General features: G+C 40.8%; 1 protein-coding gene across 4 annotated transcripts in view; it reads right to left on the bottom strand.

The window, feature by feature from the left end:
* PITPNM3 (PITPNM family member 3) overlaps window positions 1-24,343 on the bottom strand; it is a 142,141-nt gene that overhangs the window by 28,031 nt on the left and 89,767 nt on the right. For 2 of the 4 annotated variants that reach the window (XM_075112992.1, XM_075112993.1), the window contains 5 exons: window positions 22,272-22,507; window positions 14,392-14,581; window positions 11,438-11,557; window positions 4,562-4,743; window positions 1,748-1,917 (listed from right to left, as the gene is read on the bottom strand). In XM_075112992.1, the coding sequence (XP_074969093.1) occupies window positions 1,748-1,917; window positions 4,562-4,743; window positions 11,438-11,557; window positions 14,392-14,581; window positions 22,272-22,507 (898 nt within the window). The remainder of the gene's footprint in view (window positions 1-1,747; window positions 1,918-4,561; window positions 4,744-11,437; window positions 11,558-14,391; window positions 14,582-22,271; window positions 22,508-24,343) is intronic. The other 2 variants (XM_075112994.1, XM_075112995.1) reach the window with 1 other exon arrangement.

The following is a 24,343-nucleotide window of genomic DNA, read 5'->3' as shown; positions in this document are numbered from 1 at the left end:
ATATAGGCAAAAATGAGTTTTTAGCATAACTGTCTCATTCTTGAACACAGACGCCTTCAATTGCAGCACAGCATTCAAGGGAAGACTTTCAGATTGCACAGGGAATTGGACACAAAAACTGTATCACCTCAGAGCAACCCCTCTTGCAAAAAGCCACAATTCCATTAGATTTTCATGTATTTTCGATACATTCATACATTCCCTTGAAGTGAAATGTGAATTTCTTTTGTGCTCATCAGGACTGACTGATGGGAGGGCTTAAACGCACAGGCAACTGCTGACAGCCACCACAAGGATGTGTCAACGTCTGCCGCTGAGGTACTCTCATATCAAACACTGCCAGTATTTTCTACTTACTGTGCAGTAACTGGCATCTGCTCACCAGTATTTGTCCTCAAAGACTCTAAAAAGGTATCTAATGAAGCAGATGCATCGTCTATTTCATGTGTGATTCCAGAGTAAATGTGTCCACCCCGATTCATTAAATGGAAACCACAACACCTTGCAAAAATACGAATTCTAGCTCAAAAAATTTGAACCCACGCACGCAAATTAATACTGATAGGTTTTCCACGTGAAGTTGTACAAACCCCCCCGAAAAACCCCCACCACCTTCAGAGGGAAGTGTTGCTAACCTTGTAAAGAAATCCTTAAGACAGAAAAAAAAAAATTGCAGTGCAGTTTTCAAAGCCAGCCATCGCCTATGTGACTTTGGTTCATTTCCCCAACAGCTCTTTCACAGAAGCAAAAAGCCTTAGTTTGTGGTAAAATATATATGAATTCCCATTCTCTTTAGCCGAGCTTTGTGGGGGGGTTTTTTGTTGATTTTTTTTTTTAATTTGAACAAAACTCTGTACTGCAAATATGAGGAGTGAAATGCAGATTTAATTATGCTCTCTTTTAAGTCCATGGAACTTGCTAAACAAATCTTACCAGATTTCTAAAGGCTCTGAAAGATATGGGTTTGGTAATTTTTTTTTTAATTACGGCAGGTAAAATAATTTTCAGTTTATATTACATTCCACTTTTTTCCCCACAATTAAATGTGACTTTGAAGGCTCAGTCAAATGACACTGCTCAAAAGTCTATAAATTGAGAAGGAAAAATATTGGGAGTCTTGAATTGTCTCTTCTCACTGCTGCAACTGATTTTTCTCCCTCACCTGATAAATGAACAAATAATTTCCTATGAAATGCTGTGCTATTCAAACCTCATACAATGCAAAGAGGCAAATCACACACTGAGTTTTGAAAAGTAAGCTCATACTTTGACTGAAAAATTGAAAAAATCCAGATGTGTTTAGAAATGAAACAAAAAATCCTGTATGTGCCTGATGACTAGGCTCTGTCACCAGAGAGGAAAAAATGTCTCACAACCCACACACCCCAGGCCAAATTTACCCACAAAGCCCGACATGAACAAGATGCAATGCTAAACCAAGCACAGATGTTATTTTTGGTATCTTTTACAAGGACCAGCCCTTGGTGAGGTGTAAGCTTCATCTTGTATGACATGGAATAGATGATTAACAGCAGAGCAAAAGACACACTACTGTAAACGCGTGAGCAGTGACACCCCTGGAACACCTCGGGACCTACGTACAGTAACACTTCCATCTTTTAAAGGAAGAAACTTACCTCACTCCTCAGTCTTTAACTAGGCTCTTTTATTTACCTCCTTTCATATGAGTCTCTTTGTTTACAAAGATCATTAAGCAGCCTGTATTCTAACCCCAGAAAGAGCTTACCATCCAGGCTGGGCAGCACAGTACTCCTCATGGCCAGCACCAAGCCAAGCGGTGATCCAAAGAGGAAGAAATCAGACACCTCGAATTCAAATCGGCCCAGGTTTACTTCTGAGAGACTGGAATTCACGGGAGGAAAGTCTGCACCATCTTTCAACACACTTGAGTGGATGCTGAGCAAAGAAAATGCACTGATTCAACAATAACGAAGAGGGCATCCAGAGAAAAAAATCCATTCCCAAAACAGGCTGCTGAGAAAGCTCTAGTATCTGTACCTAGACCCAAGCAACACGCCTTAAACTGTAGATAGATATTGCAGAGTAGCAGCCACTTATCATGACTTCCAGTGTGGCTGTTCAGTAAATTTACTACCTTCAACATGCAAGTGTTTTCTACAGTTATTCTACAGAATACTTATTGGTAAGTTATGCAAGGCCTCTGAAGATTGAAGTTTACCTCCCTCCCCTTTTAGCAGTACAGATGTACATAAGCTTATTCTGAAGCTTCCTGCTACAAATGCTAACCTACTCAAGTTGTATAAGGACAATGATATTAAAAGGTTACAGTCATACAGTATGTTACGAGGGTACATAAAAAACATTGTTTTAATCTGCTCCTTGAGCTATAAACTAGAATTTCACTACTTTTCGACTCTTTATTACAGATTAAAATTAGTAATGCTTATAGACAGCTTTAAATCCTTTAAGTGATTAAACACTTTCATTTACTTTGTATGCCATGTATGCGTGAAGTAAACACAGATCACCTATCCCTCATTGACAGAGAAAAGACTCGTCACTCATTTAGTTCTGCTGGAGATGAAATGACTCCATCCAGAAGCAGAAAAGTAGCATATGCACCTGCTGTCCAGACACGAGACAGAGCAGAACATGCCTCCAGGGCGCGCAGAATCTGACTGAGAGGTGCTGACTGTGCTGACTTCAACCAGAGCTGTAACTGAAGCCCTCATGAGTTATCTGCACACTACGCTACATCAGCGGCCAAGCAGGGATCAGAATCCAGAAATCCTGAAGACTGGTCCCAAATCAGGCCAAGTCACCAGGCCTCTCTTTCAGTCTGAGAACATAGTGACATTCTCAGTTTGTAACCTGATGCTATTAACTGAAACTCTGGGGACCCAGCTTAGGGCCCCTTTAGGGTAGAAACAAAGAAAGCCAATAATTAAACCCATCTCCAGCACAGCAGTTAGGAGTTACCTCTCTACACCAAAAGCACTGGGACAAAAAGCACAAGCTGACACACTGAAACACAATCACAGTGTGTAGGACAGGACATTTCTGGGAAAGGGCAATCTTTGTAACCTCATTACTCACACTGACACACCGCCTCTAAATGGCAGTAAACGAGCTCATGGGGAAAAAAGTCTTAATGATCTCACGCAAGTGTCTCAGGCAGGAGATGAAAGGTTTGGAATCTCTCTCAATGTACAGGGCGGTCAGAGGATGACCTGGTTTGGTTTGTGGGGTTTTTTCCCCTCTCTTTACTTTAGCAAGGAATTTTTTCTGCCATCTATCTGCTGATCTGCCATTCCCTCATCATTTTCCCCAACTATTCCTCAATAAGTTAGCAACAACAAAAGGTTTGAGGAGTTCAAAATGTGAATGGAAGATAACACTTTTCTATCTGCCTATTTAAGTACAGCTGCATGTAAAGCTTTCAGTTTAAAATCAGAGATACACAGGAAATGAAAAAAGGCTTGGAAGAAAACTGTTATCTTTGTCTTTTAATTATCCTGCTATCCCCCAAGTCTGAAGGACTTTATACAAGCCAATGCTGTGCTTTAAACACAGTAACACAGTACTCCTATACAAGAACCTGAAAGTGACTGACAAAAAAAAAAATAAATCATGTTTTCGGTCATGGACAAGCGAAAACCAACCAATCTGCCTCAGAGGGAAGATACTTTACTATATATCAATATCCAGAAAACCCAATGGTTTGAAAGTAAAAGTAGAATAGTTAACAAAAGCAAAGCAAAGTACAGTCAAAGCGAGAAAATCACCTTAAAATGGTACTAACAAAACTGCCAGATTTGAAGTAAAGCACAGTAGTAAGCCTGCACTATACTCGGCTCTAGCAGAACTGAAACTTCAACACACAATAAGACTGCTCCCTCCGCATCACTCCCAATGAAATAAAGGAAATAAGATGATGGACAGAGGGAAAAAAAAAAGCACACAAAGAATTCAGGTAAGTAAAAACCAAATAGCCTAGCACAGGCAGAAACAATGAGACATAGGGAATTCTTATCTTCTCATCAAATCTGTGTTTTAAAGGTTTCTTAGGATCCAGGAAAGCTAATTAAGTTAATTCTCCTCCCATAACCTCCTCCTCATTTAAGCCAAATGTTTATGCAGGTTTTTTTTGTTTTAAAGCTAACCTGGATAGCTCATAGACCACTGGGAGCACCTAAAGCAATTATCTCACTTTTATAGAATAATATAAGCCTGTAAGAAGGATCTTTTGAAAGAGAAACATAACAGAAGTTTAGAATTATAAAGAATTGCTCCATCTTGATTTGCGCAGACTGCAGCAAAGCAATGGAACTACTTGCTTTCGGTTTTACATATTCAAATTTCTCACAACTGAATAAATATTAAATAAAAAACTCTCCATGTGTGATTAAGTTCATACTAGACCCACTACATCTATGGTTTTCTCTAAGGGGTACCCACAGACTTTACGCAAACCTCCAGAAACACGCCACAAACAAAAATGATTGTGTTGCTCTGGTGCTGACCGGCTCCGTTCAATGGCAAGCCTATTTCTTTTACTCAGTCATCAAACACTAGTTACCTAGACAGGAAAGCATGATGTTGGGTTATAGTATCACAGTCATAGGTGGATGAGTCACTCTGTTTCCTAGGCAACGGCTGCCTTGGCTTCTCATCCTCCATGATTCCCGAGATGTCAATATTGCTTTTGCTCAGGCGTTTGCTGCCACCCAGACTGGAGTCCTCTGCTAAGAGGGGATTATCCTTCAGAGAATGAACAGAGCAAAAGGAAGATTTAGACAGTGACCAAAATACGACAGAGCTTATATGAAATGGCTGCATTTATACATTTGACCTTACTCTATCTAAAAAAGGGTGGAAGGGGTTAGACTTTCTCTCTGCAGTAGAAGATAAGCAAAGAGGTGAAGACTAAATTCCCCTGTAAGATGTATAGCCTAAAAGCTGGAAGGAGAATCAGGAATTACAGTGGGGCAGGGAGGAGGAGTAACACAAAAGCTTTGTCCCTCATGACTGCATAATTCTTAGAGAACTGTAAATATCATAAGGTAATCAGAAAGGGTCTTACCTGAGTGCACAAAATGACCATTAAAATATTAATGGTCTTGCTCATCATGTTCCATGGATGCAGGACCTGATTTTTTAAGAATGTGAACTTCTGCGGGATGCAAGAGGAGACCAGTGGTACCATATATTTAAGGTACCCCTTAAAATAGGAAATAGGTTTATTTATTGTTCACTTCCTCCAGCACTTCTGCTGCTTGCAGCATCCTCCTCCATGACGTATCCCTGTCATCCCCAGACTTTCATTCCTGCATCCATTTCAGTAGCCAATGCAAGCGCTGCTTTTCAAAACAAACGCCATTGGACTGAATCCGCCATTCATGCATGAGATCTGGGTGCCTAAGACATGCAAGATCTGGTTCTTTCTAACTGTGTAATCCAATTCTGTGCAAATCATCTTCTCTTCAAATCAACAGAACAAGAAAGTGTGAAAATGCCTGATGTCTGCTTTTCAAAGATACGAACACCAACACGGCACACTGGGAGCACAGATACTGTTAAACCCCTTTTAATTGAGTAATTATTGCTTTTCATCCATATTCTACTCTTACAATGCAGTACTAGAATTCATGGGATGATATGATATAGCTAGGATTAGTATCTTAATGACTTGCAGAAGATTAGTTTAGGACCAGCATGTTCACAGACAATTATTTCTGTGACGGCACAATGAAACACTTAACATGCGTGTAGGAATCTCTTTCTGCGTTTCATAGTAATGCAGCAAAATTCACACCATGCCAACTTTCATATTAAAGTTGTGCAAGATTTGGGACCTTGCTTGCCATAACACTAATGCATCTACAGTGCTAAAACTAAGCCTCACTTCTTGCCGTTGTCACTGTTAATGAGCGCAGAAAACCATTTTGCAGGGCCGGGTGGGAGGTGAGGGCTCCTGCTGTGTGTTGGCAGCTGACTGCCGCCATGGTTTTGTGTGTTGACGTGGTGTAAAACCAAAATAAAGTCTCCACCTAAAATATGTGCTTCCACTGAGTTCAAGCCAGAACCAACTACAGGCCCTACTTGTATTTTTTAATGTAACCAGTAACCTTTTTTTCAGCCTGACACTGACTCTATGTGGCTTGATTTGCCCTGCAGTTTACAACCTTATATCGAAGCTGTGTTGTACCATCAGTCCTTTTTAGCACCACTATCTATTCTGCAGAACACCAGGGACCTTACAAAGCCAAAATTCCTATAACCAAAGTGCTCCTGACAGACTTTCTTACAGGACAACTCTTTATAGGTGAATTCTGAAGAACATAAGTGAACAACTTTTCTTTATCTGCTCATGTCTCATGATTATCTCAAACTGATTCAGCAAAGGTATTTATCACCTCTTAGGCTTCATCACGAGTTCCAATCTCTAGCTTGTTCCCAAGCAACAGTGCCATGAAAATGCAATATATTTATGATTTTAAATTGTAACTTGCATGCTACAAATATTCTGCAACCTTTGCCTAAAATTCCAATCTGGTGGCTTTACCTTGAATAAATTTATTAGAATGCATAAGAATATTCACAACGGCACACAAAACCGAGGTGAATCCACATACACAGAGCTGAAAGGGAGTTTTTAGATTGAACCAAAGGCCATGAAATGCATTGACAAATCCACTGATCTAAATGGGCCGTAGATCAAGCTCTTAAACATCATACCATCAGTGACTTCTGAAAAACATCTTGGTGCTGCCAAGGCTCAGAGGTTTGATCAAAACCCTGGTGACGTTTTAAGGCTCTCTTCATTAAAAATCACATGGCAGATATGTCAGCATCTCAGCTCCCATTGCTTTTTTTAAAATGGAATTCTTGTCAATGGTCTGAGAAAAATGGGAACCCCTTGAGGGTGCCAGAAGAAAGCAGATGCAAGGAACTCAATGTGATTAAATCTTTTTGCTTAGGTCTCTTGATTTCCTCTTGGTCTCAGGAAGGTTGGCTGTTGGAAAGGCACAGAGTTGACAGCAATGTAACACCAAATGCTCTTCTTTTAGTCACACGTATTTCTCCACGGTGTTTAAAAACTAGTTTGTGTCACCACAGAACTAGCTAAGAAGTCTTTTTAGTAATGGAAGCTAATATCTTCATCCTTGAAAGCTGGCAACAATCCACCTTTGTCCTCTAAGCTTCAGGTTCTCCTTGCAGAGGGCGTGTTACTCTCTTGAGTCACAAGACAATCTCAGACAGGTCAAGTTTCGCAGGAGCTTGACAGTCTCAGAACAATATTGTGTGGGAAAAGCATCAAGCTCCCTCTTCTGCATCGCTATCATTAAGGTTAACCTAGCATACCTCGCATTTCAGCTGTGCATGTTGATTTACTGGGCACGATGTTTCTGTCAGAGTCACAGTAGAACGCTAGCTGCTTTTTCTTCTTTTTTTCTCTAGAATAATACCCGTCACCTAGAGCGAGTTAACAGGACATGGCATGCTGTTACTGCACTGCAGAAAGTCTTTGTTTTCTTTGGTCAAAATCAACACATTTAAAACTTGTTTTTCTATGGGTAAGACCCAGGTCTTCCAAAGCATACCTGCCACAGACAGTTCAATGAGCAAAGAAAAAAGTAGTTTCAGAAGGACAAGGCACTAGATCCCTGTGAGATAACCCTAGCGAAGGTCACTGGGAAATTGTCTAGGCATTGTACGAGAGCGCAGGATTCAAAGTTGTTCTTTTCCTTGTTGCATATAACTCTCTCCCCACGCTCATTTACATTTTCTCCACCACTGCTCCCTGCACCCGTCTTCTTGGACATAGCATTAAGCCACTGCATTACAGTGTTAAAGCGTCATTGAAACACTCTTTGCAGTTCATAAGAGCAAATGCCCCAAGTGAAAACAGCCCTTACCATGCTCAGTACTTCTAAGCGACTTGCAGAGTGTGTAAAATCCAACCAGGCAAAACAGAGGATGTGAGAAAGAGTGCAAGGCAGGCAGATGAGGACTGGGGCATGATAGATCAAGAGATTTGACCAAAGTCATGCAGACAGGCTATGGAAAACCTGCTAACTGAATCTATTTCTCTGAAGCTACAGAAAGGACAAGTTCACAGTACAGGTACTTCCCATAACCTCGCTCAGCACTGATGCACATTAGCAGCCCTGTGCACAGGGGGTGAGATTTCATCTCACGAAGAGATGTTGAAGAACCTAATCTGTTCTCCAGAATTATACAGGTGAATTGCAGGAAAATGAAACCAAGACAGCAGCAGTATATGACCTATGAGATGAACCTTCCCACACTGTTCCACCTATAGCCTTCAACAGCCAAAAGGACCTCCTGGCTTCCGTGACAAGTGAGTAGTCTTACTCCTGAAAACAGGGAACCCAGTTAGTGCCAGTTCTGGAGCTGGCTTTTATCCCATAAACAATCCGTTCATGTGATAGTCCCTTGGGGACTAAACTGGGACCAAATTCATTTTACACGTTACTGAACAGCCATTCAATAGGGAAAGCCTGACAACCATTTCACAGAGACAAAAGGTTATTTGGTGAGAAGAACTATCACTGAGAAATTAACTTCTCTAAGCCATCTGGGCCTTCTCTGCATCTGAAAGGTGAAAATTATATCAGATGCTAAGTGTATGTCAAAATGTCAGCAAACTGTGGTGTGATGGTAAAGAGAAACTGCTCAAAATTCCAGTAGTCCAATACTTTAAAAAAAAAAAAAGCCTTGTTAAAAAATCCCGTATTCAAACCTATTCAAAAAGCCTGGCCAGATTTTAATCTCACTGGTTTGAGCATTTAGGTTCACCTTCATGACAGTCTTTCATGTATACTGCAAAAGACACTGAGCCAATTCAGCATTTATATTAGCCAAATCAGGGAGTTAGGAATAGTTCTGAAAAATATACTAAACCGTTTAAAAAGACATTATGCAACACATTAGAAGAAGGTTGAGGTGATCAGCATAGGAACTATTTGCTGCATTTTCAACATTTAAAAAGCTTGTTTTCAATTGCTACAAGCTCTTTCAGCTCCCCCACATACCACAATTAAAACCCCATCTGCAGTAAATTGGTATCAATACTGGGATCTGAATCAGTCACCCACAGGTGGCTTTTATTTATCCTTGATCCACATGAAGCAAATTGTCATCTTTCTCCATTCGCCCTTATGAAGCGCTGTCTAGCTCTGAATTATGAGTATTTTAGCTGTTGCAACAAAAGAGAATCGTCTTTCTCTTCTAAGAGACAGCGTTCCCAACCAAGGACACTGATTGCTAATGTAAGACTTTGCATTTCCGCTTCTGACAATGGACCAAGTTCACTTCATCCTTCTGTCCTTTAATAACCCAAGGAGTGATATGATGACGACAACAACAACGCTGGCTTTCTTTGTTAAGGATTTTGACATTGACAAATGTAACTGATTTTTAAAGAGCAAGAGTTATTAGTCTGGTCTGAGCAGAGTGATATTCGCTCTACTACAGACTCTTTTATTCAACGTGCAGGTAGATTTTTCAAATACTGCCCTGTACAAGCATGTACCCGCAACAATCATCATGATCTCAGTAATCGTTCACATTTCTGCCTATACTAGAGAAGTCACTACCTATTATGGTTAATCCTGACTTGATTATTTAGTGTATATAGGAAACTAAAATACAGAAAACAGACTACGACACACAAACCAACAAATACTCACCTGGGGTAGCAGAAGACTGTACCATTTTAATTCCTTAAATTGCCTCATTAAAAATTAACAGATCCTCTCTCTCCAAAAGGAAGTTTCTAGTGCCTAAAACTGTGAACTATTCAGAGAAGATAATGGTCACTGCATCACCAATCTAGATTATTATAGATCACTTTGCAATAAACAGAGTAAGAAGGGTACTACATAAACCTAATTTACTCTATTTTCACTGTTTATAACCAGAACGTAAAATGCAATGGCTGACCTCAGTCTCATCCTGATTTCCAACTAGTTTCATTTCACAAACGCCCCTGACACTTGTGAAATGATAAAGTGAACAACTCTCATATTTCTGCATCTCAAATTCTTCCAATGAAATCCATTTCTACTGGAGACACCACGGAAAGTAGAAAGCCCCAGTAAAAAAAAAAAAGTTCTCCTGAATGTGTTTCATAGGAGCAAGCTGAGAACAGTGGACAGAAAGACAAGATAAGGAAGGAAAGGAATACCTAGTTCTTCTGAACACACAGAGGAGTAGAGATAAAGACGGGAGGAAAAAAAGACGGAGAGAGGAATGGAAAGAGAAGCTCTGTGGTATCAGCAAAGAAAGGAATACAGGAAAGTTGATACTATAAGCAAGAGCAGGGAAGTCAAAAGACCCCTTACTCCCTTAAAGCCTGATCCCCATCCTCAGATTCATCAGCCCTTTGCACGATCAGCCCCACTGTAGGACTGGGATCCAATGCAATGTCCTCAGAGCTGGTACCATCAAAGCCTGGCTGCTGAGAATCCAGAGCCATGTTATTAATGGTCAGTAATTCTCCCTCCTGGAAACATTTAGAGGATGTCTCTTTGCTCAAGAGTACTCCCATCACACATAGCTCTTAACTGAACCAAGCAGGTTGGTATCACTGAGCCCGTTTTTGGGGAAAGAGGTAACTACAGAGTCAAGAGATGAAACAGTTTGGCCAGGGTCACAAAACCACCAAAGAACAGAGCGTGGGCACCTCACCCAGTGTCAGCTCTAATACACCACGCCCCCTCCCCATATCCACTTGAATCTGACATATATAAGAAAGAAAACCGAAGTTCAACTAATCTTAAGTGTTGAACACAAAAATGAAGCTTACATGCTAGCATTACTTTAAAAAAATTGTGCTTTTACTATTAAAAAAAAAAAATCTTTCCTGGATCACAGTTAGAATTAATCCTCCCTTCTCGCCACATGTAGCACTCACACAGACACTATTATGCTCAGTGGTCCATTCACAGATCCTCAGGTGATTGCATTCCTTATCAGGAAGGAGGCATTCTTTCACCAGTCACTACAACTTATTGATGAACACATCTTAATGCTAGCCTACCCCCAGGCAGTAGCATAATGAATTCCAGATCCTATGTGAACAAATAAAAAAATTACAGAAAGATAAAAGGTTTTGGCAAAAACAAGAGCCTACCAGAGATTAATGAGGAGGACATGTTTGCATCTACAGTCAGGAATACAATAAAGGGCACTTGGTAACTCTACTTTGAAGATTTACAAATAAAGCGTTCACTAGTGATTTCTGTATATCATAAAACTGAAGCTGCAGACCTAATTTTCAGACAGCAAATTTTTAATATATAAGCAAAATCCCACGCTATCATGGCAATTTACCAAATCCTTAAATTTTCTCTGGTTTATATGGAGCTGATCTCCTCCAGGGAATGAATCTATAAGGTTTCAGCTGTGTGGACTTTTTTCTCTTCACCTGGATGCTGCCGATGCTTCCTCTCCTGCTACTGTTCCGACTCTCATCAGCTGTATTAGAATTATAGCAGATGGCGTCAAAGCCCAAAATTCCTCCAATGCAGTCACCAATGAGACACACCTGAGGAAATAAAAAGATTTTTTTGGGAGATATAGCAAATGTATTAAAAGAAACAAAAAGCATCACAGCACTGCAGAAGAGTTGCTGCCTTACTTTGCACCTTGGTTCTTGTTGCAGCTGAAAACGTGTAGCTACTTTCTCCCACTTCCTTTCGCCTCCAGACATACACCCTATTCCAAGAATATCTGTCCCAGGGGCTATTTTGACCAGCTGGGAGTTCTGCCAAACGGGCCAAACTCTCCCAGCCGCTTGTGGCCAGATTCCAGCTCAAAAAGTCCAGATCCAGGACAACCAGTCTCACACAGATTTCAAGCCACATAACATTTCCTTCAAAGTCATATAGGGAAGAGGATTTCAACAGATTAAAACCAGACTGGTACTCCCCTGTCAGGACAAGGGAATGGAACTTCTAAATGAGGCATTAAGGAGAGAGATTCACTCTTGCTTCACCTTTAATATATACATGCTACCTTCGAAGTATAGACCTGGGAATTACAATACATAGAGTACTAAAATTGGGAATTCAATAGTTGGAGTCATTTTATGGCACACTAGAATATACCTCACAAGCCAATTCCACTGAATCGGAGACGATTCTTTCTCCCTGTCCTCCTGCCTGTGTCTGAGGACGAGTAATAGCTGTATTACCTTTCTCCCTGATAGCAACCCCCATGGTTCCAGAGGTTCCAGCAACCCTTTCCCTCCAATTCTCAAACTGAAGCAAACTTCTAGTCTGTTGTCTCAACTCCAGTTAGTTTAACAGAAGACATTACCTCTCCTTACAAATCTTAACTTGCTTCTAGCCTTAGCTCAGCTTGGCTACAACACTAAACTACAAGTTTCAGGTAACAGGATGTTGTGCTTGATTTCTTCAAAGTGAAGCACTCGCTTTTCCTAACACGCTTCAAGATGCAGGTAAGGAAAAACCTCAAACTTCTCTTAGTGTATCTCCACATACCACACACTCTTAGTTGAGTACTTTTCTTGGGATAACAACTTTTAAAAAATAAAATATCAAAATACATGAAGGCAATGTCTACCCTAAGACAATTCTGGTTCTAAAGTTGTATACAACTGAACATCCTGCTGATTTACTCTCTGATTTTCAACTTCCTAGGCCACACAATGAAGTCAAAGAACCAAAAATTACATGATACAGGAAACCTTCATAAAATTAACAGCATGTTTTGTGGGGTAGTAATAGCATCTCCTTCAATTTACCATTCCATTTCTAATCCTCATTAATATTGGCATTAAGATAATGGAGTTAACTTGTTCCAGACACTGTATAAAACCAAAAAGGCAATCTCCAAGCTAATGAACTTGCAATATAAATGGACAGAAGAGACCAAAATATGAAAAGAAAGATACACACAGGGTAGAGGTCAGGTTATATGGTACATATTCTAGAAGTACAGGACCTATTCAGAGGTAGAGTTAAGATTTCTATCTAAGGACCAAAGCAAAGCACTGTAGACAGCACAGAGAAGTCACATCCATTCTAACAATGCCAGTAAGAGTTGATGGTCAAAATTCTGTGGACCATATAGAGGTCATGCAGACTTTTCCATGTGAAATATTAATATATATAGTTTGTAAAACACACCAAGGAGACTTTGTAGTTTTGACAAAGACAAAATCCCATTAACACTCAATTTCTATCGAGGGAATTGTTTTTACAATTATTTCTGTAACTTTTTTAAAAAAAACATATTCTTACAATTCTTTTTTACATAATCTCACCTTTCATAATGTTAGGTCACAGCAGCTGGGCTGTTTTTATGCTTCAAGCAAGAACAGATTACCATGGATATTAAAACTGGCTTCAAACCAGATTTTAGTCTAAAAATACTGATATGCCACAGCATAATCTTATTACTGCTATGGAAAAGAATTTGTTTCTGTAATGACACACGTGCTTTCCTTCAAAGATTACACTGTACTCTATATTACTTTTTTTTTCTTTTTTTCTGAAGTCTGGAGGTCACTGTACTTTAAGGAAGTGCATGTTTCCAGCTACGTAGAGGGCCCCATCACAAAATAATTTCAGTAACTCACACAGGGTAGCAGTATCATACTTATTCTGTGTGAAGCAGGAAAGTACTGGTTTGTGTAGTCTAAAGGTGGAGAGGCAGGGACAATAACTGCAACACATCAGCCAGAAGTCTGCAGGTGACTTTACTGGGGAGTGGGTCACACCAGAAAAACTGCATGACTCTCCCAAAGTTACACAGGAAATCTGCAGCACTGCTGGCAACTGAGTATTTGTCTTCTACGTTTCTTTACTGTCAATTGTTTTATTACTACTGTGATAAAGGCACAGTAGCAACACTGGCAAAAATACTGAGGCAAAAAAGAAATAGCAATAGTTAAATGTTGGATTCCTTATGCTCTTAGTCACAGACGTCCCAACTTTTCCATCAGCTATAGCAGGTGTGTGAGGAACTCAGCAACACAGATGATCATCTGCCTTGGGCTGTCATGCTCCTTCACTGGTTAGCGTAGCACACTTACCACACAGCTAAGGCTCTCATACGTTACCAAAGTCCATAACAATACTTAGTAAGAGCTTAGGGGTCAAAATGCTTCTGGGAGAAGGTGTAGTATCTTCTACCAACTAAGTCCAGGTTAGATACTGCACAGGATTCCAGAGTGTCCTTCTCATGCTGGGCCCTGAGAAAGCATTGTGTGTAGATAATCCCGTGCTAACATTCATTCATCATATTTGCAGGATTGTCCCAGACTCATAACTCAAAGCCCTCAACACAATGGCCTAAAAAGTAACAGCCTTGCTCCAAAGAATTTTACTTTGATATAAGAGAAAATAGTCCTACCTGTCCATTAAAACCAGCCCCATCTGTAGATTTGAGAAATTCATTGTAAACTTGATTGGCTCTACTGATCACCATGGCAACTGCATCCTGGTACTGTGGGGATGAAACAGCCAGCAAGGGCAAGGCAGCCAGTGGGATGTGGTCTTCACTGCTGCTGAGACAGCTCTCATCATAGCTGTAGGGATTTAGGCTAGAGAAGGACATGCTATCGTCAGGAAAAATATAAGAGGCAGCACAAAGCATTAGAGAATGAACAGTTAGTTATTAACAGATGTAGGTTGGGCTACTGCAGTTCACAATGAGAGAATACAGGAATGACCACTTCCTCACAGTATTCAACTCCTTAAAAAAATGAAGTAGTTACTGCTTTATGTGAATGAGACCATGCTAGAAGGCATTTCTGTAGTTCAACATACTTGGTGCAATTTTTCCACATAGAAGTAGACGTAAATTAGAACACAAAAGAGATTATTCTGTTTCAGCCTTCCCCCACCCCCCCCACCCCCCCAATATAACAACTTACTACATCAAAGAACAGGATCCAATCACAATGGGACACTGTTTCCTAGAACACAGGTGTGACAAATGTATGGTTCAAAAGCATATAAAAACATTTTTCCCAGTGTGCCATCCTTTCAAAAAGGGGGAACAAAGCCGCACACATTCTGAAATCATACATAAATGTTTGCACAGTAAAATTTTGCAAAAGGAGGTGACTTGACTGAAAACACAAGCTTAAATTTGGTAGGATGTCAGTTTTATTTTAGCTTGGATGTGCACCCTGCAGGTTTCTCTGTAAATCTGCCAATCATGTCTTGACTGATTTTTATTGATGAGTGGGGAAAACAACTCAGAGAGCCAAAGACGCAAGGCATGTTAGTGTGTGCCAGATTCTCTTACAGTAAGTTGACTGTCCTTCAGAGATCAAAGAAAAGTCAGAAGCATTTTGGATAATTCAGCTCATCCAAAGTTCACCCAAAGCCGCAGGCAGGCAACAGCAACACTATTCTGTATTCGCTTTCTTTAGGAACTTTGTGGGCTATCACAATATTGAAAAGCAAGTCGCCTGAAATGGAATTAGAGCCTGTCTTTGCCAAAACCTGCATCCTTGAGACTATTGCTAGGGTAACAGAAGAAGAACAGACAACTTGCAGTGCTCAAGTATGGAAGTTGGTCTGTGTTCATGTTCTGAGCCTCACTGGACATTTCCACACTCGCCTCTTGCTGAAGCACTCCAATGATTTGGTATTTTTCATCCAAAGTAGTATAACGGTTCCTATGTCCTGGAGCTGACCTCAGCTGGTCTGCCAAGCTGTGTCGATTTACCAATTAACACAGCTTCGTTTTGCCAGCTGATTAGATCATCCAAATGAACAGCAGACATACAGTTATGAATACTAACTTCCAAAAATGAAAAATGAACCTTAAAAACCTACATAAAAAGGCCTCATTTACTATAACAATTGGTAGATAACACCTCAGAAAGGGAAAGGGAAAAAACACAGGAGGAAAAAAAATTATGAAGTGAATGTTTGAAAAGGAAAAAAATACCTACATGTTTTTGTAATACAAGTATCATGCAAACAATATTCACAAGAGAAATACATGAAACAGAGCCAATGGAAAAATGCACAGCTGGTAATATTTTTTTGTGGCTAAGGGAATATTGATAAAACTGAAATTGAGCAACTATTGTCTAGACAATTAATCAGAATTAACTGTCTTAGAAATGAGGCTTTGGGTGTTTTTAATTCCAGTTTATTTTCTTGTAAAGGTTGCGGCCACAGAGGCCTCCGTTGCTGTCGTAACCACACGCAAAGGGAAGAAAGATCTGGACCACTGGAATAATGTATGGAAGAGATGAAGTTGTTTATCACAGGGAACATGCTAAGTATTAGTGCTGAAGCTGAGACAAACAGGTAAAATATCAGCACTGGAGCTGAAAGGAGCACAAGTCTTGGTATCTCGATGCATTGGCAGGACACTGCAGGAGGTCATTCCAAAGCACCAGCTTGGAAACATCACACTTGCACAAAGGCTGGAGAAGGAGAGGGAAATCACAAGGAAGCAGCTGAAATCACTAAGTGTAAAAGCCAGATAAAGTCCCCCGTGTTAGAACCTGAGTCCTCCCTGGTAAAAGGCAGCAAATGACTAGGCTGCAAGACAGAACTGGTCTTCCATGGTGGGTGATAGTACACCTGGCTCCCAGGGGAGAGCGATTGATGGCACAGTGACATCTGCCAGCAGGGATAACAGACTGCACCGTGGAGATGGGTGAGGGGTTACTGAACCTGGGGAGGGGTGGGAGGAAAGGAAGAACAAGGGAATAAAAGCTTATTCTGAATGCAAAAAGCATCTGGCTAGATGCAGACTAAGACAAAACACTGGTCCCTCCTCAAAACTTCCTCAGGTCGGCAGTCCTAGACCATGGCAGAGGTGAGAGGAGAAAGCAGAGGCAGAAATCACCCATACGGTAACACTTGTTTGGATAACTGTCACACAACATTTTTTTGACATTTATGGTTCGGCTGTCGGCACTCTGTGCTGACAGTCCTAGGGACTCACTACTGCTGTTTCTAAATGCCAGAATATGCTTTTACTTCCTCCACTTTAAAGAAAAACAAGGAATAGAAAGTACTCAAATCATAATGACCAGACTTCTCCATACACTTTCTAATTAAATTCTAAAACTATTTTAAAAAATTGCTTGGGAAAATGCAACAGCACGAGCTTACATTGCAGGACCCACCACTGTGCTGGGAGCATGCAAGGGGCTGAGCACTCCAAAACTCATCCAACAAAACGCCATCATCTCATTTGATTATTCATATGCTTCCTAACTATAACTTCTGTTTTGGCCTTGTTTTCCTTCTCTCTCTCCCCACCAAATTTGCAATTACTACTCTCCAGTTTGGCTAATACTGTAATTTAGGAGCTCTAGTCTGAGGTGTGAATCAATGTATGCTCATCAATTTGTGTGCTATAAAAACCACAATAGTTGATCCTCTCTGGCATAGTTTTCTCCCTGAAAAGGGAGGAGATGGCTCGCAAGTCATCTAGATGAAAGAAGTATGTGACTTAGTTTTAACTCTTAACTGTCTTTAGCAGCAAAGATGGAGCTAAATGTCACGGGAGATCAGTCATGCATTATAAATTTACACAGGTTACATAAACAGTGTCTTTCTGATTTATATGAGAGAGACAGAAAACTGAAGGTAATGGGAGTAGATGGGAGCATACCAGATTAAACAATCTGAAACGTTTACTAGATGGAGTGATTTTGCCCTGAAAGATGCCTTGCCTTTAAGCTACTGTTTGTAAGGCAGGGAGGGCTGCATAGGTGCATTCAGATGAAAAGCCCCAGTGGAATCCCTCTGAACCCAGGCACTCAGCACACAGACACAGCATAATTCAAAACCTGTGCCAAGGTGAACAGAGGGTTGTGCTACCTTGGCACACGCTATGCCTGCACATTCAGAAAATGGAGGATACATTCAAACCAAACAAGAAACCTTGTGCTGCTGCTTAGTCAGTCATCTGGCTCACCCTCGATGAAACATTACAGTAATTAAAAACACACTTCCTCCCCCACAGTTTCCTAAATGGAATGTTTACCACAAGTTTATGTTCCACAACTGCATCCTGGAGTTCTGGCTGTGAAAGCTGCTGGCATGAAGCTGCAGAAATGTGAGAGCAGGGAATCATCTCTCCTTTTGTCAGCCCCAGATGGGCACATCACAAGCAGCTCCACAAAAGAACATACCAAGGCAACACCAATCTTATGTCAGTGCTGGGAATGATTCTATAGGACATTCAAACATCCAGCTTGGCCATTTTCAGTCTGACTGAATACCATGTGCTGCAACAAAAGGGGATCAAGAAACAGAGAAAGAAAGTGGGACCTCTGTTCGTTTGGGCTGCCAGCACATACTCTTCCTTCCACTCTACCAGCTCTTCTTCCAGATGGCTGAGACCTGCAGGCACTGCATTATGGCTTACCTAAGAGACACTACTGAGCCCTGTGTCAATCAATGGCCCAAATGGGCAAGGATGATCTCCCAAGCATTTTTTGATGCTTCACCTCCTCTTCTACTATCAGTCCTCCTGCTTTACAGGGCAGCAACTTGGATATGCGCACGCTTTTCTTCTCTTGGTTGTTTCAGTGTATTCCCCCTTGGTGTGAAGTCAGGCACACCTTCCACCAGCCTGGTCTGCACCCTGCCACCTCTTCCTCCTATTGCCTGTCACAGCTTTAAGCCCAGCTAGCATTTCAGAACTTTAATGCATTCCCTGTCTCTCCTCTCTACCTCCGCCATCTGGACAGCAGGCATCACCATTCCCTCGCCTTACGGTCCAAAATGTGGCTGTAGACCTCCTCAACTCCTCGGCAGAGTTTTCTGCTCTACATGAGGTTCATATGTATCCTTGGGCACTACAACTGTAGCAAAAAGACTATAAAAGCGACCACTGCTTACGGGGAGCCCCCGACAAAACCAAGAGAAGTTTCCCTTTGCTTAGAAAAGAAGAAATCAAGCAGGTCTGATTCTCTCCTCCCCACCACTGCAGAGTTCACTAGTTATTCCGGGTTTACACTTGTACGAGAGTTGAAGCAGGCCCAAGAGCCTGTGTTTCTTTCTCCTTTCTCCATCATGCCATTTAAAATATTTATGTCAAGGAAAATATCACTAAGGAAAGAAATGTTAACTGAAAAGGTTCTCTCATTTAATGAGTGAACTTCAAGACTGAAAAAGCAGGCGAGGAAGAGCAGCTACTGAAGTGGATACATCCAATGGAAAATTCCATGTGTTATTTCTAAATTCATTTCACTAGAGCCATGGGGACAAACAACAACATCAAAAACATTTTAAGATTTTAATTCTTTCCCTTACTGAATATTCTGTATCTCCTCAGCTACCCTCTAGAACACTGCTTGGGCTAGTACCCAAACTAGAGTGCGATCAGAACTACACTACCAGAATGACAGAATATAATTCGTTATCATTATGACGATGTGGAAGCCAATCGTACAGCGCTCAGTAGGAAGCCTGCTCACCACCTGCTAGAACTTTCACTCATTTATTGTGCAAGTAACGCTGCATGGAAAAGTTGTTTCAGTGGAGGGAAAAAATGTAGTAAGTTGGTTACACTATTGCTCCTACGGGTCCTTGTTTCTGCATGAACCTTGTAAGGCTACCTGGCCATTTAATAGGCTTGGAATGAAAGTGTAACATCTCCTCAGTCATATAGGCTAAGATCAGCTTTTGTTCCTTGGTGTTAATAATCTGACAAACAAACACCCAGATCACTCTCCTTCCCTCACAAATCATCTCCTTTCATGCTTAACAAGGTACCAGTTGTCAAAGTAAAGTCTCAGCATCGCAGTTTCCTTTCTAGCTTTCAGGGCACATGCCTTAACCACAGTACTCCCTTACTCCTACATCCCTTAAGCTTTCCTCATATATCCTAGGCTAGAGGCACAATCCAGACAGCAGAAATCCTCCTGTTTCTTTCTCAGGCTTTATGTTAGGCCTTTGGTTAATGACAGAAAAATTCCTCCTTCTATCATTTTAGCCTTGTTTCTGTTCAACAAATTTGAGAAGTGACGCACCGACAGACTGATGTTCTCATTTAAGGTCAACCAGGAAATCCGTTACAGACACAGGAATAGTATCCGCATCTCCTGATCCCCAAGTGGACACTGAAACCAGAGTCATATTTCCTCTCCCGAAGGAGTTGCTACATGTCATTTTTCACATCCCATAGCATTGTCAAAAAGAGCACATACCTGAAATTGTTACCGCCGTACACATAACAATTGTTAAAATTAACAGTAGTGGTTTTGCAAGGCAACGGTACCTTTCACACGAGCATGCACACGTAACTTCAGAAGGTACCGTTGTTGATGCACAGTTAGCAGCTCAGAGTTATGTTCTTGCTCTGAGGACAGAAGTGTTGGAGTCACCACCCCCGGAGGTATTTGAGAGACATGTAGATGTGGTGCTCAGGGACGTGGTTTAGTGGTGGGCTTGGCAGTGCTGGGTTTATGGTTGGACTCAATGATCTTAAACATCTTTTCCAACTGAAATGATTCTATGATTCTATGAAATACTAGACTAAGCAGGTCTCTGAGGTGCAGTTGCAAACTACTCTGACAGTTGCACTTAGTATTTCATAGTGACTTGGTTTTGTATTGAAATATTATCACAGCTTTTTACACAACAATAATTTTCACATGCAGAAGTGACTCCCAGGAATCTCAGAAAGCCACTAGACTTAATGCCAATGTGATCCGATGAACTATATATCTTTAAGCTAGACACTAAGAGACATGTACTAAAACATTTTTGTGAAAATTTTCTTAATCCTCCCTGCAAAAAACAACCTCCTCCAAAAAATCCCAACACCCCCAAAATTCTCCCCAAATGCCAAACCCACCAAACTATTATTTTTTCAGTTAATAAGCAACTTCCTAAAATGAAATCATTATCTCTGCTTCATATAGCAACTAGTAAGTGTTTCGTAGCAGATCCTGGTCTCAGACAGAAACAGGACCTGACAGCCAGAAATCTAAGTGTGAATGTCTTGTAGCATAACCATACAACAGCTCAGTGTCATCTAAGTTTGCAGAGTTATGCTAGCTGAGAAATTTACTGATTTTATCAATGACAAGGTGTTTGAGATATTCTTGCCTAGCACTCTTCATTAGTGAAGAGCTGATCCAGTGTCCACTGTAACGCACGGCACTCTCTCCCAGTTGCTCTCTAGAAGCCCCAGAACTGGGGTCTCTACCTTTATGCAAGTGAATTATCGAATTGCTTAAAAGCAAACCACCCATCTGCCATGTTAGTAAGGGCAACCTCGTGGGTGCCATCTCCATTTACGTCAGTTAACAAATGGATCTGCTCAGACAGGAAAATCCATCAAAACTAATGGAAGCCTCTCTGCACGCAGCCAAATTGTAGTTGTACTGCCAGCTGAAGCCTTCAGGAGCCAAAAGCACTGCTTCCTAGAGATGCACCCTTCGTAGCCCATTCAAGACAGCTCTGTATGTGTCATTCTTATAGGTTAACGGCAATAAATGAGTGGCCTACCACAAAACACTACAGGACCTCAAGGAGCAGTAGCTGCTATCGGGAGTGAACAGCTACTAAAGTTTTGTCATCTTAAAACGTAAAAAACCTGTTCATATGTAAATTCTCTCTAAGATGTGTTAAATCACTCTTGTTTTAGATATTTATTTCTGCTCTCAATTTCCAGTGCAAAGCAGCATTTACTTAAATCGGTCTAGGTTTCTCAGCAACGCTTCACAATCTCCACTTTATTCTTAAACCAATGTTAGCAATATGCCATTTTTGTTTCTAAAACAGGAAACATTAAAACTGTCGGGAAGGTTTTCTGTAACATCCTGCTCCTACAATGCCAAATAATGAACAGATAAGTAAGTCAGACAAACGTCAGTTGGCATGTCCGCAAGCAGATCTAGCTATGTTTCAATTTTAAAATAAGATAAAAGTTGACTACTGATTTTTTGGGGTCAGATTTGGGGGTGGGAGGAAGTCAGCAGTTTTCACTGTTTTCTTCTGTCCAGATTTCTTCTTGATTTTTTTTTTCTTTTGGATGCATGTGGACAATAGGCTGTAGTCCACCATGGGGTTTGGGGTTTTTTTGGCTTTGGTGGGTTTTTTTGTGTTTTTTGTTTTGGTTTGGTTTTTAAAAACAAATAAATCCACTTTGAAAAGGTTGAAAGATCCTTCCAAGTCTTGCAGTAAGCAGAAGATTAAGAAGGATTCACAACATTTCATTATGAAAAAGACAGGTCACAGAAAGCCATTCAAAAACACGCTGCAGAGCCAAACATTAGAAAATGCAAATCAACTTACTTGGAAACAAGAGAGAAAGCTGCTGAACAGATTGCTGGGCAGGGAACAAGTCTGATTAAGATGTGGCCCAAAGCGGCCGGGAAATGGGCTCGGGTCACTTTCTCAAACACAGAGCTGAAGGTGTTGATGTCTGCCAGCTTGCTGCTGTGGTCCCCACCTCCAGTGTCTAAGATGTTCCCCCCATGTAGGATCAAAATTAGCACATGAGTTTTGCAGTTCTGGTGTTGAACTCCTTCCTGTGAGAAAAACAGGGAACAAGAGGGAGGAAGCGATTTTATGGGCAGTGCTGGAATACTCGGTGTCAACGTTCACACGCAGTTAGCAGTGATTTTTTTTCTCCCACCCCCACCATGATCTTTTTGTGATATTTGCCTTCACTGGGGGGGCGGTGGGTGGGTGTGCCTCGTGTTCCATTTAATTCAAGTACGTCTGAACCAGGTAGGGCACACTATGCTCTGCCAGAAAACCCTTGCAGCACAGATGTAGGTTTCAGATTAACAAAGATTATAAACAGCTTTGTGTACATCAAAAGCTATTTTAAATATATTGAGACTGGAGAAGAATTCCAGCATCCACAGACAGCCTAAGCAAACGTCTAAGTATCATGAACAAGGCTGCTGCGTTTACTAGAAAGGTTCTAACTCAAATCGTCACAGGTTCTGAAAAGACAAATTTCTCTGCCAATAAATACATCCAGCAAAAGCAGCTGATACAGTTAACTCAGCATTTTGAGACTGGCAACTTCTTACTGAAATTAAAAATGGGGCTAAGTTGCTTAGACATTTTCTGAAAGAGTAAAAAAAGTATCATTGCCAATATTCATAAACCTCACAAATACCTTTGTGAATATGTGCACACACAGACAATAATCAGTGCACGCCATAGATTGAGACTGGAAAAACATTTTGAATGTCTTTAATGTCTCACAACTCCACTTTTTTTTCTTCTTTACCCCTTGAGAGTTATGTGCACTCAAAGAACTCAGTAATACATTAAAAGATTAAGAGATTTTTGTTTTTAAATCTTGATTGCCGTTTTCTTCTTTGCTTTAGATCACATGATTCCTGGAGACTTCTAGTTCCTGACCAAATATGAACACACAATAAACACAACAGTAACATTTCTTGCATTTGTCTGAGGATTGTTAATTGCTAGATTGTGCAGTTTAGTGAGAATCAGGCAATATTCTGGACACTTTATTCTTAAGGTCTGGAACGAAAGCTACAATCTTCAATGGTAAATAAAAATGAGAAAAATTGCTCCGAGTTTGACAATAACAACATCAATCAGAAAAGCTGACAAGTAAACCCACCCCCCCACGCACACATACATTTCAGTTTAGTGAGGGAATGTTTTGACATGAGTAAGACAAAGAAATTGGCAACTTTAGCACCTGTATAAAGGTGACTGAGAAAGGGCTGAAAATGACAGAATTGTAAGTTGTTCCATAAAGCCACTCTCTCTGTTAAGCCCATGATTTTTAGTATCCAGTAGCAGTATTCATTGTGAAGGCATTTTGCTGACCCGCCTTGTATCTGCTTAAGAACTGGATCTTATAAGACTTTTTAAGGTTCTACTTTTCCTTGCTCTAACTTACCATTTCCCTCTCCATATTGTCCCATTCCAGTTATTCAGAAGAGGAATTTAATTCCCTTTAAAAGCTAAGAATAGCTCCTTCCACAGCCAATGCCAGCTTGTAAATAAGCGGCAGTGCTGATGGTTTGATAGAACTGAAAGCTTCAAAACAGAGGGGAAAAATTCAAGCAGGTCAACATTGCTAAAGTCGCTGTTACAAAAACTCTCTCAGCTGGATTTGACTGGTATCTGTCACAAGAGGACTCAAAGGGAATGAAATTAATTTGCCTCTCAGCAGTTGTTCAGCCATGACTGAGACAAGGGGCTCCAGGGCTAATCAAAAGGACATCTGAAGTCAGACTGTCATCATTTTCAGGGGGCTGTAGGACTGGAGTTCTTCAAAAATAGAGAAGTAGATATTTCCATTGCCTGTCCTATGTGTGGACAGAGGATCTTAATCAGTTAACTGGAAGGAACACAACTTGCTTAGCTTCTTT

Source organism: Phalacrocorax aristotelis, chromosome 18 (genome assembly GCF_949628215.1).
Source record: "Phalacrocorax aristotelis chromosome 18, bGulAri2.1, whole genome shotgun sequence".
In the NCBI taxonomy this organism is placed as follows: domain Eukaryota; kingdom Metazoa; phylum Chordata; class Aves; order Suliformes; family Phalacrocoracidae; genus Phalacrocorax; species Phalacrocorax aristotelis.
This window is presented reverse-complemented; position numbering and strand designations above follow the sequence as displayed.